Source organism: Ambystoma mexicanum, chromosome 10, assembly GCF_040938575.1.
Source record: "Ambystoma mexicanum isolate Mex_15411 chromosome 10, UKY_AmexF1_1, whole genome shotgun sequence".
In the NCBI taxonomy this organism is placed as follows: domain Eukaryota; kingdom Metazoa; phylum Chordata; class Amphibia; order Caudata; family Ambystomatidae; genus Ambystoma; species Ambystoma mexicanum.
This window is the reverse complement of record NC_090932.1, coordinates 929,051,249-929,068,435: the sequence shown is the minus strand read 5'-3', so window position 1 is coordinate 929,068,435 and position 17,187 is coordinate 929,051,249. Positions and strand designations below refer to the sequence as shown.

At 51.3% G+C, this 17,187-nt stretch overlaps 1 protein-coding gene across 1 annotated transcript in view; it reads left to right on the top strand.

Moving 5' to 3' along the window:
- The first annotated feature begins 13,386 nt into the window (after positions 1 to 13,386).
- PIK3CA (phosphatidylinositol-4,5-bisphosphate 3-kinase catalytic subunit alpha) overlaps positions 13,387 to 17,187 on the top strand; it is a 1,010,697-nt gene continuing 1,006,896 nt past the window's right edge. Inside the window, exon 1 of the mRNA XM_069618695.1 lies at positions 13,387 to 14,003. Coding sequence (XP_069474796.1) covers positions 13,652 to 14,003 — 352 coding nt within the window. The 5' untranslated portion in view covers positions 13,387 to 13,651. The remainder of the gene's footprint in view (positions 14,004 to 17,187) is intronic.

The following is a 17,187-nucleotide window of genomic DNA, read 5'->3' as shown; positions in this document are numbered from 1 at the left end:
CAGACCCTTCAGAACTTCCCAGATCACCTTCCCGACTGACTGAAAGTGGGCATGCACAGCTTGTTTCTTGGACTAAGTCCCGGGCATCATCCAGTACACCATGAACAGAACCTTGCCCCTACCAGCCCCATGTCAGGAAGGCAGCATACACACGGGCAACAGCGCCTTTCCCGACCTTCCCAGGGTCTGCTAATTTCCTTGTCCCCAGCACTTCCGAAACCTCTGCTGGGCTGTCAAATTCTGCCATACCCTGTTGACTCATCTAAAGGGCTAGACTGGGGCACAAGCCGCCTGCATAGGTCGACCACATGTGCATCAGCTTTAAAGACCCATGGACTGTAGCCACAAAACCATCTCCCCATGAACGAGGCATAGGCTGCAGCCTGTAAGGCAAGATGGAAGCCCGAGCAGACCCCTATCAGACCAGAGGCAACCTACTCAGCCACAATGCCTTGCATGCTCTCTTCCGGGGAGTTAGACGATAGTCCAATCAGACGTGGTAGAAGCGTAACCACAGACACAGCCTGCAGGAGAGCCATCCCCACTCCTCGCAGAAGGAACAGTCTGGCCATGAATCGAGGTACACAGGACTTCACTGGGACCTTCCATCCCCATATGGCCATCCCTGACAAGAGAGAGAGGCCACTCTACAAGGTGTGATTAACCAGGGGAGAAGTGGATCCACGAAATCCCACACATACTGCCACTCACAACAAGGCATGGGCAAAACTTCCCTCCATGGCCCCTTCTTCAGGGTCGGACTCTGAACAGGACGAGGAGGAAGAGGATGAAGATGAGCGGAATCTTCATGCAGAGCAGTTCTGAGAATGTCCCTCAACCGCTTTCCTGAAATCTTTCCCCCACCGGGTGCACTCCTTTCATGAGGTTGCCTCCATTCCTGCCAACACGTGGAAGCAAGCTGAGAGTCTGGTACGTACAACCCAGAACCGGCCACGTGCCACGAAACAACACCCCACGACTGCAAGCAAAAGGGACAGGCCAAGCCAAGTCTCATAGCAACGTGTGAGCGAGATGGTCACCATGCTGCGGACAGCCAGAAGCACACTCCGGGACTGAACCACAAGCATACTGCCCGACATGTCCCCCAGCAACCGGCAAGCATGCCCCGGTGCGGTGCATTGTGTCCCGCACCCTCTGGGTGTAAATTCCCACACAGCGCCCAAGGCCGTGCAGGAGCCCCTGAGGAGAATCTGTGGTCTGCAACCCAGCCCAGCAGGAAACGCAGACCGCGCCAGCCTGCTCAACCAGAGCCACATGTGCGAGCCCTTCTCCTCCTTACCTGCAAGCCCAGGTGCAAAGTTTTCATGCCCTGGGCCCGGTGAAAAGCTGCCATCCTCACGGCCCACACTCACTTGGCACCCTCTGCCCAGCAGGGCCCTTCAGGAGACTTCGACCCAACAGTACCATCCAGCAGAGACAGCAGACTGCGCACTCCGCTCAACCGGAGACTTTTGTCCAGCAGGGCCCTCCAGAGCCGCTGGACCCCATATGCGGCCAACCAGCCCAGCTGCCGACCTCCGATAGGGGAGCTCGGATCGTCGCCCCTCTAAGCCCAGCAGAGAGAGGATCATCATGGTAAGCAGCACCGCTCCCACCACAGTGCCTGCCGTCAGGCAGGAATTAAAAAAAGAGAGGCATGCCAGGATGGGGCGAGTCTAATACTCCCAGTTTTAGGAGAGGGGCATGGAGAAAGAAGAAATAGAAAAGGGTTTCCTGTTGTGGAGGCTAGTGCCTCTGCCTCATAAGCAAGTACTGAGATGAGGAAGAGAGACGTGGAGGTAATGAGCATGTGCCAATTCAAGGACTGACAAGTGCTGCGCGGCAGAAACTTGTGCAAAGATCGCTGGCACCCATGGGATTGGGATAACTGCTTAAAACCATACATGCCAACCCTCCCGATTTAGGCGGTAGACTCCCGACTTTTCGTGAAAAAATATTGCTATTTTTCACGTTCTCTTTCTCCCACCTAAAATACTTCTAGCCCCAATGCATCCCTATGGGAAAATGTGCGACTCCTGATTTCTCTGATTAAATCTCCCTCCCAGGTGAGTCGGAATAGTTGGCATGTCTGTAAAACAGATATGGAAAATGGGATTGCTCATTATTGATTGGAAGAGCTAATGGGGGTGGGATGATCTAAAAAGGGGAGGGGCCTGGAGGATGGGCCGGGTCAGTTAGGTGGTGTACAGGTTAGACGCAGGATGTTTTCCTTGACTTGCAAGCCAATTAATAAATCGACTCTATTTGCCATCAGCCGATATTGATGCGTGAGCCTGTTTTCTTCGACAATGTTCAGACTTGCAATGGCCTGAAATGGAACTTGGAGAAAGTAGCACTATATGAATAAATATATCTGAGGAGTCAGGAAGAGCAGAATACCCTGAGAGACTGTGAAAAAATCAGGGATGAGCCACAAGAGGAGAACGAAGAACCCACAACATGGACAGAGAACACAGAGGGAGCAGAGAACAGGGACGAGGAGGACAGAAGAAAGAGTAGTGAAATAAGGGATTTTAGAGATGGAGGAAAAAGAAAGAACTCTGAGTAGACCAGGAGACCCAGTCGGGGGAGGAGAATCATAGAGCGGTACAGAGAATATGGGGCTCAATATAAGATTCTCAGTATCTCACCGGTAATTCCGACAGGATACCGAGAAACTGCCCCTACTATCTCTGCCGCCTGATATACCAGTATTACTGGGATATTATGGACAGCAGAGATTATATTAAGTGTCCATTTCATGGATTGCTGGAATTACTGGCACCAATAGTACCAGTGCCAGTGCCAATGATTCCGGCATGTATTTGCAGGTCAGGCCTGTCGGTAGATCACTGCCCCCACTGGAAAACTTTATTCCCTGGTCCAGAAAAAAATGCTTTTTTCCCAGACAATTAGACTGATTATGAGCCCCAATGTATTTGAGTAATTCAAATGATGTCTTACAAAGGGGGATAATGAGTGACGTTGGGATTGAACGTGCTCAGTGCAGCGTGAGACATGTCTCATGGGAAAGGCAGGGCTGGAGAAGATGAGGCGTGCTGCGCTTGCATTTGGAGAAGGGAAGAGAGGGGAGAGATATGGAGCGTGTGGCTTCCTTCATTCACATTAAGTTAATATGCTTATGAGATGTTTAAATAAAAACATTACAACTTCTGATAGTGGAATTCATTTTTTGAATATTGAAACCAGACTTCCTCACAAATTTGTTATCTTTCAGTGAAGAAATTAATTTCCATTTTGGAGCCTTCTGATCAGTGGAGTCAAGAAACTGACATACCCATGACCGAAGAGGACTATCGATACAAATGCGCATGAGAAGATGAATTAGCCAAATGTTTAAACAATTGAGTAATTTAGATTTGTTAGATTGAGTAGTAGTCCATCAGTGAGGTTGATCTTTGGGGATTTGAAAAGTAAAATAAATCCTGATTATATAATTTCCATAGGTCAATTAGCTTAATATTTACTGATCATTTTGGTCAGTGCCAAGTTATGTGGTCTGCCTGTTGAGGGGTAAGGATGACTGGACAACCGGAATTGCAGGTGAATGGCTTTATTAGCAGTTAACACACCTATATGGAGGTTAGCATTTAGGGCAAAATACAGTGGGGCTCATTACGAGTCCGGCGGCAACCGTGCCGGTACTACCGGCAGGTTGCCGCCGGACCCGTAATGATTTACCGCCGCCGGACTTGCCAGAAACACCAGGGTATTACAACCCCAGCGTTCCGGAAAGTCAGGCGTTGGTAAATGGTAAGTCCCCATTCCCATGGAGTGCCATAGGACTCCATGGGAATGGGGACCATGGAAGCACCGGCACCGTTATTAACTGTGCCGGTGCTTCCATGACAGTCTGCCTACCGTGGCCGCTGTGTCTGGCAGGGTCTGGCCTGTAAGACACAGATGCTCCGGCAGGCAGACTCGTAGTTTGCCGGTCTGGAAACAACGGAGACGGTAAGCTTACTGGCACCGTTGTTTCCAGACCTGCAAACTTGTAATGAGGCACCAATGTCATTTAGTCCTTCTAAGCTCTTGGCTCCGGCTGTAGTGAGGGGATCAACCTGGATCCACAATGTCTTTCGCAAGGCTGCTCCTCACACTGCCCCCTTGAATTTAGCACACAATTTGCCATAAAGAAAGAGGTCAAGTCACGAAGGATATATAGTCCAAGGGAAATGATGCGCTAAACATCAAAACACTGTATTAACTACCTCTTATTGTGGGGCTGGCTGTGGGCACACCCCCTGGCCTCACAGATACTGGGGGTTCCAGTATATTTGTGTGTTTCCTGGGTTCACCCAGACTTATGGTGGTTGCAGGGCAGGACTCTGATATGCCATGAGGACACAGCCTGGGTGCCAGGGGCCCCATAGATGCCAGGAGCATCAGAGATGAAGAGTGCCTGGGGTGGCCCCAGGGTGATCTGCGGGCCCAGACCACACTGGTTCACTCTGCAGGACCGTGATCACATGGTGTGGGCCTTTAGGACCAAAATTAGAGACCGACACAGGACTTCCATTGTTGGAGTCTGCAGCCGTTCTGGGCACGTCCATGGAGGGGCTCCTTTTATTAGGTCAGAAGGGCAATACACTTGGGAGGGACACACATAATCCTCCCCATCTTAAAAGGGCAATACACTTGGGAGGCTCAAACATAACACTTCTCCTTTTTCATAACGAACAATACAAATGTTCCTGAAACATAAATGATTCCCTCTGTTACAGAATGACAATACTTATACCACGTGGGAATTGTAGAGTAGACAAATCGTAGGATAGATCAATGATACACACATAGGCACTCATGTAGTTGCAGACATGTGACACATATCCAACACTCTACACATATTCAGCGGGTGACAGTTGAGGATGGCGAACTACTGGTGGTATGTTGGCAGTTCTACCACATTTTACAAGACCCTTTATTAACCTGGGGTAAGTGGAACTTCAACCACTGAATGACACCGTAGTTAGCTGCTGGCACCAGTTAGAGCATGCCTACAAACTACGGGAGCACAGCTTCGCATCCATTTAACTGGACCACTTTACGCATATAATTTACATGCAGGCTCACAGCATCTAAACACATGTTTACTGAGTCTTCTTTAAGTACTGGTAGGACTGCACAAGACCAGTTTACTTTCATCAGAGTCTGTTCAGGAAAGTCACTAACACAGGTCAAGGTCCGTTGATGACACAGCCCAAAGGCCGGCAAAGCCGCACCTGGGAGCATACCAGAGGCCACATCGGCTTAGTCCTTTGATGTTGGGGCAGGCAGAGAGATACGGGTAGCAGGGCGTCTAGGCTCTGCCACGTTCATGCTCAGTCAGCCCCTTGATGTTGGGGCAGGCAGCGAGACACGGGTAGTAGGACATCTAGGCTGCGCCACATTTGGACTCAGTCCCTTGATGTTGGGGCAGGTAGCAAGACACGGGTAGCAGGGCATCTAGACTGTGCTACGTTCAGGCTCAGTCAGTTGTTTGATGTTGGGGAGGGCAGCACAACCCGGTTAGCAGGGTGTCTCAGCTGCACCACATTCAGGCGGGAGCATCACTGTACTATAGTGACACAGGTGAGCGCACAAGAACTCATACAGAGCTGCAAACCTCACTTGCTCGTTACACTTGTTCTTGGTGATGGGTGTCAGGCCCACATTCCTTATTCAGCTCCCCCATGCAGGAGCTCTACATAGATTAGTTATCTGATGAGGCATAAGCAGGCTGGGAAGAGTGCATGTTCTGTGTCCATGAAAGTGTGAAATGGCAAACAGGAATGTCCAATTATCCTATTTGCTGTGCTGTATTACTTTGCCTGCCTTTCGTTACAGCTTCTGAGATGGTCTTATTATTTCCCTCTGACTCCGTCAGTGGAGGAGCCATCTGCATTTATTTTCCATGCTCCAACATGGAGCTGCTACACACTTCACTGCAAATGGGCCTGGGATCTGGAAGGGCCCATACATTTTATTTTCTTGGTGCTGACACGCAGAGCTTCTTTCGTTTCACTCACCGCCAGCTGGGCCCGGGATCCGCAAGGGGGCACTGGCATAGGCGCTCTACTTTTCTTTTTGGCTCTGACACGGAGCACGTTAACAGTCACCGCCGGCTGGCCCAGGTTGACTCGCAGTCGCGCCTCCACAGTGAAAGCTTGCCAGGCACAGAGCCTATGCATTGTCACTGTCAGCCAGCCCGGGATTTGCAGGGATCATCTCCTAACTGCTCCGACGTGGAGCGTATTCGTTTTTCACTGCCCACCTGGCCTGGGTTGATGTGGAGCAGCAGGCACTTCTTTCTCCCAGGCGGGCGATGTTTCCCCCGTTATACCAGCCTGGATCGACGGGTGGGAACCAGTTACAATGCATTTGTGGCAGCTGCCAGGCGGGGACAGTACCTCCTTTTGTTGCTGTAGCTCTGACCAGGGAGCACAGAGTATTCACCGCTAAGCGGCCAGGTGCTTGTTCTTCTTCTTGCTGATAGATTTATATCCATCAGCGGTGATTTTGGATAACGAGGCTTGAGCCTCATTACTCCATCTTCTCGGGTTGAGTATGTAGTCGTGGGTTTGTATTCTTCTTGGTCTGTGTGGTCTTTTCACAGCGGACGGGGATATTACTGGGGCTTTTTATCTTGACAGCTCTGACGTCAGGAGCACCAAGCCCACACAGCCGGTTGGCCCGGGAATGCTCGGGGGGTGGTGGTGCACGGTAAGAAAAGCGCAGACAGTGCTGCTTGTGGGGGGGCCGAGCACTCACCTTCTCTGATGCTGAGTAATGCATCCCAACCCTCTGGTTACATCGGGTTTCCCTCATAGTGGGACATTACACAGCGGAGCGCCGGAGGCCGCACAGACAGTACTGCCTCCACTGCGCAGCACCTTTCCTCTCCTTGGCAGCAGATGCCGCTTTACTGCTCCTTTGCCCTGGCGTACTTCTGCTTTCTTTTGGGGCACAGTTCCTGCTCTCAAGACAGTGTGGCGCTGCCCGATGACGGGCTTACGCGGCGGCGTGACGTGTCACGCCGCCACGGTGTGTATAAATAAAGGGGGCGTTCCCGGTCGCGGGAGAGCGACCGGGAAGCCCGAACAGGAAGGACTGGTGCCCGTGTGAGTCCTTTATCTTGAGGGGTTTACGGGACCGCGTGGGGGCTCCGACCTGCCCCCAACAGTGGCGACGAGTGGTGAGGGAGACCTGGGCCCGGCGGTGAAATCCTTTGGATACATTTTTCATGCCGGGTCGCGGGACGCACACGCGGCCGGCGGCCATTTTGTCTTGTAGGCCGTGAAACTTCACAAGGCTCCGGTTTGGAGCGTGAAGGCAACACGGGCCTAATTTTTGGAAATATTGATAGCAGGAAGTCTAACCTGCACGCCCACGCCTGTTTTGTGTTTTAACCCAGTTTTGGGACTTCTACATCGTGTGAAAGCTAGGAGAAGGACTAACATGACAGGGCCTGTCTAGGCCAATCCATCGCCTCAGCTCAATTTTTGGAACTCCCAGGTCTATTTGGACTACGGCAAGGTGGATTCACAGTGTTCTCTTTGTCCCCTTCATCATCAGAGCGCTGTGGCTTCTTCTTTGTCTCCTTCATCATCAAGTTTGGCTGCTCTGGGTGTCTTATTCTTTTGTGCCTCCATTGGTGCCCTGTCCGGAAGCCTCCCCCAGTTTGAACTGTTCGTGTGCCTGGAAAGGAAGGGGTGAGTTGCACTATGATGGTGGGAGTTTGAGTCGCGGCCCTCAGGACAGTAGGTGGGGGTGCCTGTGCGCTCAAGCCCATGGGTGACTCTGAGGATTCAGACAGTGATGTTGCAGCTGCGTCACTCCCCCGCGATCGTGGCCAGGCAGCGGCTCAACAACAGGCTGTCCTACCTCCGGTGATTCAAGCCCCTGCAGGACCGCTACCTGGACAACCAGGACTTCCCATCATGGCCCAAGCACGAGCACCCGCGGCCCATGCCGCCTTGCAGCCCATCCCGGAGTTCGATGCATAGGGCCCACCCTCGAGCATGGGGCCCCGATGGAGAAGATGGGTGAGTCGCCTTGACATGTATTTCAGGGCTGCACAGGTGACGGATGACGACAGCAGAATTGCCACCATGCTGTACTCTGCAGGGCTGGCAGTCCAGGAGATATTTGAATCGCTTACACCTATTAATAACTCTTCTGATGCGGCCAAGGCGGCACTCCTTGCACATTTCCTTCCCCTTGCAAATGTGGATTATGAGAGATTCGTCATGCTCTCGGCTAAGCAGAAGGAAGAGGAGACACTGGACACTTTTTATGGTCGCCTACGCCGCCTCTCCCTCGGATGCGCATGGGGGGATGCAGACGACATGATGCGCACGATGGTGATCCAGGCATGCTCCTCTGGCAAGCTCAGGAGGCAAGTCCTGAGAGAGCTGGGCATCACGCTGCCCCGCATACTGGAGCTGGGCAGGTGCCACGAGGTAGCAGAAGCCCGAGCCAACAAGATGGAAGCAGGGTCTCGGTCGGTGAGGTCAGAGGAGGTGTGTGTCGTGTGGCGAGGTGGCCGAGGAGTGAGACGCCCGGGTGGAGGACCCCGAGACAGGGCAGGAAGAGCCGGGGAGTCGTGCCAGAAGTGCGGGTACGACCTCCCTCACATGGCAGAATGCCCGGCGGTTGGAAAAACCTGTGGGAGGTGTGGACTGGCCGATCACTTCTCGAGAGTATGTCGTGCAGCCATGCCGGTGATGGTGCAGAGAGGTCAGGCACGGACGTGGACTCCGCGACAGAGCCAACCGCCCAGTGTAGCCCAGGTAGAACAGGGTGAAGTCGAGTCCCATGCTGAAGGAGCCGAAGAGGAAGACGAGGAGAACATCTTTTTCGTCTCCAGCGTGGGAATACTCAAAGGAAAAAGCAGGAGACAGCCGAGATGTGTGGTGGAGATCAACCACTCCCCAGTCCCAGTGCTCGTTGACACAGGCGCCTCAGTCAATGTGATGGCCAGAGGGCATTATGACTCTCTCAAACCCCTCCCAGGTCTGGTCACACCGAAGGCCCGCATATTTGCTTTTGGGGGTCAGGAACCGATACCGCTAGACAGTGCCTTCGTGGCAGATGTGGAGCATGATGGCTCACAAATCAACGCTCGATTCTATGTGACCCCGGTGAGCAGCAATACCTTGCTCAGCTGTGCAGCTGCGGAGGCCTTAGGTATCGTCAGCTTTGCATACTCCGTCCACCTGGAGGACATTAATGATCTCCTTGACAAATATGCTGCACTCTTCAGTGGGATCGGAAAGATGACTGGGGAACCAATTCGACTACACATCGATGAGTCGGTGCAGCCCATCGCATTGAAACACCGCCGAGTACCATTCCATTTAAGGGAGCAGGTCGATAAGGAGCTGGACAACTTGGTGAGCCTGGATATCATCGAGAAGGTTGAAGGCCCAACCCCCTGGGTGTCTCCCATCGTGGTGGCCAGAAAGCCCAAGCAACCCGACTCGGTACGCATCTGCGTGGACATGAGACTCCCCAACAAGGCGATCAAAAGGGAGCGGCATCTTACACCAACGATCGATGATATCATTGCTGATGTTCAAGGGGCTCGATTTTTCTCGAAACTGGACCTCCGAGCCGGGTATCACCAGGTCGTCCTTCATCCAGAGTCCCGGTACATAACAACGTTTACCACCCACCGGGGACTGTATCGATACAAGCGGTTGAGCTTCAGAGTATCGTCTGCCGCTGAAGTGTTCCAAAATATCATCAGGGGTGCCCTAGCAGATCTGGAGGGCGTCCTTAACATTAGCGATGATATTTTGGTATTCGCCAAAACCGAAGTGGATCACATGAAGAGGCTCGGTAAGACTCTGAAACGACTTCAATCTTTGGGCCTCACCCTTCACAGAGAAAAGTGTGAATTCATGCGCTCCTCTATTGAATTCTTCGGCTTCATATTCAAGGAAGGGGGGGTGTCGCCAGACCCGAAAAAGGTCCAGGACATCAAAGCGGCGAAAGCCCCAGAGTCTGTGACGGACGTGAGGAGTTTCCTGGGGATGGTAACCTACTGTGGGCGGTTCATCCCGAACTTAGCCTCGATATCTGAACCACTCCGGGCGCTGACCAAGAAAGAGTCACCATGGCATTGGGGCCCTCTCGAACAGGCCGCCTTTGAGGACATTAAGGGTGCCCTCACAACGGTGGACACCATGGCGTTTTTCGACCCTGCATTGGAATCAGAGATCGTGGTCGATGCAAGTCCTTTCGGGTTGGGAGCAGTGCTGACTCAAGTGGACCGCAACGGGATTGTTCGACCTGTGGCATATGCTAGCAAAGCGCTCACCGAAACGGAACAGAGGTACTCCCAGATTGAGCGGGAGGCCTTGGCGGTGCTGTGGGGCTGCAGACATTTCCGGCTCTATGTTTTGGGACGTCCGGTGACGGTGGTAACTGTCACAAACCACTGCTTCCAATACTGGTGGGCTCCTCTTCAAAACCACCGGCTAGAATCGAGAGGTGGATGCTCGCCCTCCTGGAGTATTCCGTCACCCTGGTGTATAGGCCAGGGGCCAACAATGCCGCAGACTACCTCTCTCGTCATCCGGGAGTGGGTGGGGGAGAGGGATATGACACCTGCGGAGAAGAAGCGGACAGTCATGTACGTATGGTGGTGGAGGCGGCAACACCAAATGCGATGTCCCTAGAGGAGTTGGCGGCTGCGGCGGCTGAGGACAAGTGCTTTCGAATCTTGAAGGACTCGATGCGTAATGGGTCTTGGAAGTCCATCCTCGAAGCTGTGGCCGGGCGCACGCAAGAAGCCAAGACAGTACTGGAGCAGTTGTGGAAGGTGAAGGAGGAGTTGTCGTTCTCGGACTCAGGGCTGCTACTCCGGGGTGACCGGATTGTTGTTCCACAGTCAAAGGTGAGCGATGTGATCAGTCTCGCCCACCATGGACATCAGGGCGCCGCCAAGACCAAGGCGCGGCTCCGTTCGAAAGTCTGGTTTCCGGAGTTGGAGAAAAGGGTGGACGACTTTGTGGCGGCATGCGTATGGTGTCAGGCGGCCTCTCCTCTGCAACGAGAGCCTGCCATTGAGGCAATGCCCCGAGGCACGAGGCCATGGGAGATCGTCCACGCCGACTTTGGCTCAACATCAGTGGGCACCCACTTCCTGGTAGTAGTTGATGAACACTCGAGATACCCGGAGGTCGAGTTCGTTGAATCTGTGGCCTTTGAGCATGTGGTGGTAGCGATGGAGAAAATATTTGCGGCCCATGGTTTTCCCCACACTCTATGCTCTGACAACGGATCGCCCTTCCAAAGTGAGCGGTTCTCCGAGTTGATGGAGAGCTGTGGAATACAACACAGGAAGATATCCCCACTGTGGCCCCGAGCGAACGGGGATGCTGAGAGACTGATGCGGACTCTGAACAAAACCTTCCGAATTGCTCAGGGGCAGGGTCAATCATTACAACGCGCCCTCTATCAGTTTCTGCGGGTGTACCGCACCACCCCACATGCAGCCACGGGAGTGGCTCCGGCAGAAGTGTTATTCAAGAGGTGCCCCCGGGGGCTGTTGCCGGAAGTTGGGGAGAAAGAACCTGGGGTCATCGATAATCAGCGGGTGAGTCCGAACTGAACAAGAAAACATGCGCAGGGGTCTGCGACCTCAAAGACTTGAACCGGGAGATGAGGTCCTCATCCGCAACCGACACCCCCACGGGAAGCTCTCACTCCCCTATGAACCGGAGCCATTGGATGTAGTGGCAGTGAAAGGGTCCATGGTGACGGCCTCGGATGGACGATCTGCTGTCACCCGAAATGTGAGTTTCTTCAAAAAGCTGGGTGATCCACGAACTGAAACCCCGCCGAACCTGATCCACCGGACATGCCTGCTGGCGGAGGCCTCTGTGACGAGGTACCCGAATCCCCAGTCCGGGGAGAAGCGGCGGAAGGACGTCACGTGCCGGAGGTAGGCAGGAGGTACCCCCAGAGGGCTGGACGAGGGAAACCTGCCTACCTCAGCGAATATGTCGTGGGACAATTGGTTAGTGAACTGGGGTGAGAGGATCTGGGTGGATGACATTAAAGGGGTTTTGGGTGTGCAGTAGTGTTTATGGTAGATGTGTGGTTTTCTGGTTAGTAAAGTTAATGTTAATGTGTTTTGTTGTTCCTCCCGGAAAAGGAGGAGTGTGGCGCTGCCCGATGACGGGCTTACGCGGCGGCGTGACATGTCACGCCGCCGCGGTGTCTATAAATAAAGGGGGCGTTCCCGGCCGCGGGAGAGCGACCGGGAAGCCCGAACAGGAAGGACTGGTGCCCGTGAGTCCTTTATGTTGAGGGGCTTACGGGACCGCGTGGGGGCTCCGACCCGCCGCCAACAGACAGCAGATGCCGCTTCTTCTGCCTTTTACTTTGGAGCTCTGCTCACAGAGTCATAAACATTCTCCCTCGCCAGGAGTAGACAAAACACACGAGTGGCAGGCGCCGCAGGAGCTGCAGTCTCACCCCAGCCTCTCCTTGACTGGGGGCCGCGGCCGGGGTGAAGTAGTCAGCAGGGTGTTGGCATCCACTCCTCCTTTTTCTTGCAGCGGTGGATGCCGCTTCCTGCTCTTTCCGCTCCACGGGCGACCCACCACACCGCAGGGGTTCCTCTCACTCGCCGCCATTATTGTGGGGCCAGCTGTAGGCACACGGCCGGCCTCACAAGTGTGGGGGGGCCCAGTACCTTTGTGGGTTTACCAGGATCCCTCAGACTTACGATGGTTGAAGGGCGGGAAACTGATAGGTCATGGGGACACGCCATGGGTGCCAGGGGCACCACGAATGCCGGGACCATCCGAGACGGAGGGTGTCTCGGGTGGACCCAGGGCCCCAGGCTTGTCTGGGGGACCCAGACCAGCATGCACCTGCAAGACAGCGATCACACAGTGTGAGCCTGCAGGCCCAAAATGAGAGGACACAGGACTTCCATTGTTGGAGGCTGCAGCCGTTCTGAGGAACCTGCATGCAGGAGCTTCTTTTATTAGGTCGGGCCATGACACAGTCATAGCCCATCTTAAAAAGGCAATACACTTGGGAGGGACACACATAACACTCCCCATCTTAAAAGGGCAATACACTTGGGAGGGTCACAAATAACGCTGACTGAACACAGATCTGAACTGGAGCTATCTATTAACAAACCTAGTAATGTTCTTGTCATTCTTTCATTCATGTCCGCTTTTACGCTTTGTTGTTATTCTGTCATCCTAGTCTTTCTTCTATTTCCATAATGCTATGTTTACTTCTACTGCAGCCATTCTGATTTGGTAGCCTCTTTCACAGAAGCTGATAGTTTGTCTCTCTTTTATTGCCATGATTTCATGTGTACTGGCATCACTTTCTTCCGTGGCTGCGGCTCCCACGGTAGCTGTCATTTACGTATTTCTTTCCTGTCCTTGTTTACTCCAGACACGCCGTGCGTGTCTTTGGAGTGGCTGTTAGACTCCGATTTCCGCCCCTTCCTGCTTCCGGCTCGAGGGGGTGGGGGAGAAAGGAGAGACTGACTGCAATGCGTCCTGCGCGTTGGAAGCGCTGGGATGCATAGCCGGCGGGGGCAGCGCTCTGTGTCTGGGACCATGCAGCCCCCGGTCAACTCATAGAAGCAGCCAGCCTAAATTGAGCCGCCATGCCTCCGCGGCCCTCCTCTGGGGAGTTATGGGGCATGCACCTGATGCCCCCGCGCATCACGGTGGAGTGTCTGCTGCCCAATGGCATGTTGGTGCCTCTCGAGTGCCTGCGTGAGGCTACGCTACACTCCATCAAACGGGAGCTTTTCCGTGAGGCGCGCAAGTATCCCCTTCAGCAACTGCTGCATGATGAGACCTCGTACATTTTCGTGAGTGTTAACCAGGACGCAGAACGCGAGGAGTTCTTCGACGAGTCCCGCCGCCTCTGCGATCTGAGACTCTTCAAACCCTTTCTGAAGGCGATCGAGCCGGTGGGTAACCGAGAAGAGAAGATATTGAACCGGGAGATAGGTAAGTGCACCCCACCTGATGCACAGAGAGGAAGGGATGCAGCCATGCACGCACAAACACTGGAGACCCTGAAGTGCTAGATATGTCACAGTCCTACCTGATGCTGAGTGGCAAAGGATGACCCCCTTGCACATACAGAGTAATGCAGAGGTGCACAACTGGTTTTGCTGAAGAGGCGCGTCATTTGCAAACTTTCTGTGGTGGGCCGGACAGTGTAAGGGGGTCCTGCGGGCTTTTTGCTCCATACAAATGTCAAAATGAAGTGAGAGAAAGGCACCTTCTGAAATATAGTTATAAACTTTATTGTTCTATTAATGTTCTGAGAAAGTGCTCTAATGTTTTATGGTGACATAATGACGTGTTGGTAGTAGAAAGAACTTGAGGCCTGTGGTTGACAAAACGAGGATGCTGTCAAAATAACCACCCCAGGCTGAGGTGTACTGTTTGCCTAACGGTTATTGTGTTTTATTTTGGGAGGCTTTTAAAAGAAAAATGACATTGCAGTTTAACTTATCCAATAGCATGTGTCATGCTAATTGTCATGCTATACTACTACAGTACCAAAAAAGAAATGCTATCCTCTGAAGAAAAGCACTATATTTAGTTTGAGATGCTGTACCCTTAAAAAGTAAGTATTGTGTTCTTTAGGATTTTGCAACCACTTTTCGACCCAAATTCAAGGCCAAATTTATTTTTCATGGTACAAATTAAGCAATGGCTACATTGCATAATTTTTTTGGTTTCACTCAGTGATTTTGTTCTCTCAGATGTATAAAAATAAACAAGAATTATGTTGTCCCCCTCTTATTTCTGTGTTGCTTTGTTTGGTGCAGAAATGATTAGGAAAGGACTGTATCTTATTCTGACCTCCTCCTGCCCTCGAGGGTATTAAATCATGAAGTGAAGGGCTGCATTTGGCGTGCGGGCTGTATGTTGTGCACCGTTGGAGTAATGTTTGCTCCAGACCGCAGAGGGAGATCTCATTCTCTGTGTACCTTACCTGATAGAGCTCAAACTATACGCACATCTGAGTCATTGAAGCGCCAGATGTGCGAGTGGTCTACTTAATGTAGAGTGAGCAAGAAATGTAAACATGCACATAGAAGATGGATTGTAATCACGAATATAAGCAAGTGCAGGCATGGTAGATCATAAACTGGGGGTACGCGGGTCTCACCTGGTGCAGAGAGCAAGCAAAGTAACCTGGCTGTACCTACGAGAGGGCTTAAACCTGGAGATAGGCGATTGTCACACTGGTTATCCTACATGATGATCACGGAATTCAACGGACTCAAACGACGCGTATCATTCAGTGGACTTATATAAACAAGAGAGGGCATAGCCTTATCCGGGAGACAAGTGATCTAGAGGTGCTACATGAATGGGCCTGAAACGGGATACAAGGGAATGCTTTGATTATATACTGTACCACATGCTAGGACAGCAAAGGCTCTACCCGTGCACATGAACCAAGAGCTGAATGCTTCAGCTGTACCTTACCTGATACCAAGAGCAGGGGATATAATCATAGACCGGTTTCCCTAGGCTGCTGTTAGCTAATACGAGTTTGAACTTGGAAGTAAATGAATTGGCTGACCTGTAGTTCCAGGGAGCATGCAATAGAACCATACATATGCAAAGGTGCCTTTTATTGTGCAGAGCTCCCATTAGTATGGTATCGTAGTGCTTTGTCTTTGACCAAACTGCTTCATGTGCACCACTCTGGTACCCATTAGATCGTAGTTTGGGTCTATAGTCCCTTGGATTGTAATTCTCTCTGTGATAACTTGCTTGCAGCTTTCCGTGGTGGGTCAGTCGTAATCTGAACTGGCAATGAAAGCTTGTCATTGTCGCTAAAGTACACTGAGGTATGGCTGTGGGGTGAATAGTGTGTGCAGTACCTGGTGCAATCTAGGCCTTGGTTGGTTATCGCAATACGATTTTTAATGGCAGGTATTTTATTCCCTGTTTTTTAAATTGAATTAAAATGTTTTATATTCAAAATCAATTTATTTTGGCAGTTTAGCCATGAAAGCGTAACAATTCAGTATCAACATTGCAAATCAATAACAACGTCAACACAATTCCATAAGTAATACGTTTACAAACACTATATCCAATTAAAATCTTGGGAACCAATTTCACAGTATTGTTCACAAATTGAATACAAGTACAAATCAGCAAATCTAATATTCTGTCCTTGCATCTTAAGAACAGTGTCATCACTTTTAAAAATGCCTGTGCATAAATGCAATTTCAGTAAAATAAAGTTTGCAGCTATAATCGATACATACAAGACAACCGCTTGATCAGGATTACAAACTATTTTACATCCCATTCGATTTATTTGGCTTTCACACAGTCATATGTGTATACCCTTTATAATAATATAAACATGGCAAGCACGAGGCACGCATTAAACAGATTTAATGGATAGCACAAATGTCCTTCTAACGAGAGTGTGTATTAAAAGTGACAACCGCAACCAGCTCAGACACAGGATCTCTTCCTATAATAAGTATAGCAAAGTTGGTCGGCATTGTACAAAATGTCTTCAGGACTGCGACCAAAATTCTTGGTCTAATATCTTGGAAGACTGGACAGAAAAGTACAAAGTGCAGAGTATCCTCCTTGGCCTCGCAACACAAAGGGTACCCTTTTCCTTCCTTGCCCACTGACCAACGAGACAGCGTAGATCTTATGGGCAGGCAATTAAATCAAGCTTGGGTCAAGCGGTTTCTTTCTGCAGGATTATTTGCTCACAATAAATAGTTTTGAATGGCATCAGTTGAAGTAATAGCCATATTTCTATGTGTGCCCTTCTGGATTTGCATAGATTCTTTGTGAGCTCTGGAGATGAGTAACTGCTGATGCCTAAACTGTGCCGCAGCAGCTCTAGTGATAAGCATAGAATTAGTCAAGTGATGTCTAACATATAATTTTGCCAACAACTTCCTTACGTGAGACAACGAAGGCACTGTCTGTGCTCTCCCTCTGGCAAACACATGCTTAATTAATTATTTTGTTACCCCGGGTGGTTGGCCCATAATCTGAGCCAAAGCAGGAATGGTTCTAGCACCGTTTTGTCCCCCCAAATAGACATAGCTAGCTCATTCTGGTCACCATAATTTGGGGCTGCTTGTGGAAGGCTGAGAATAATTTAGCAGAAACTTGAATATTCTGT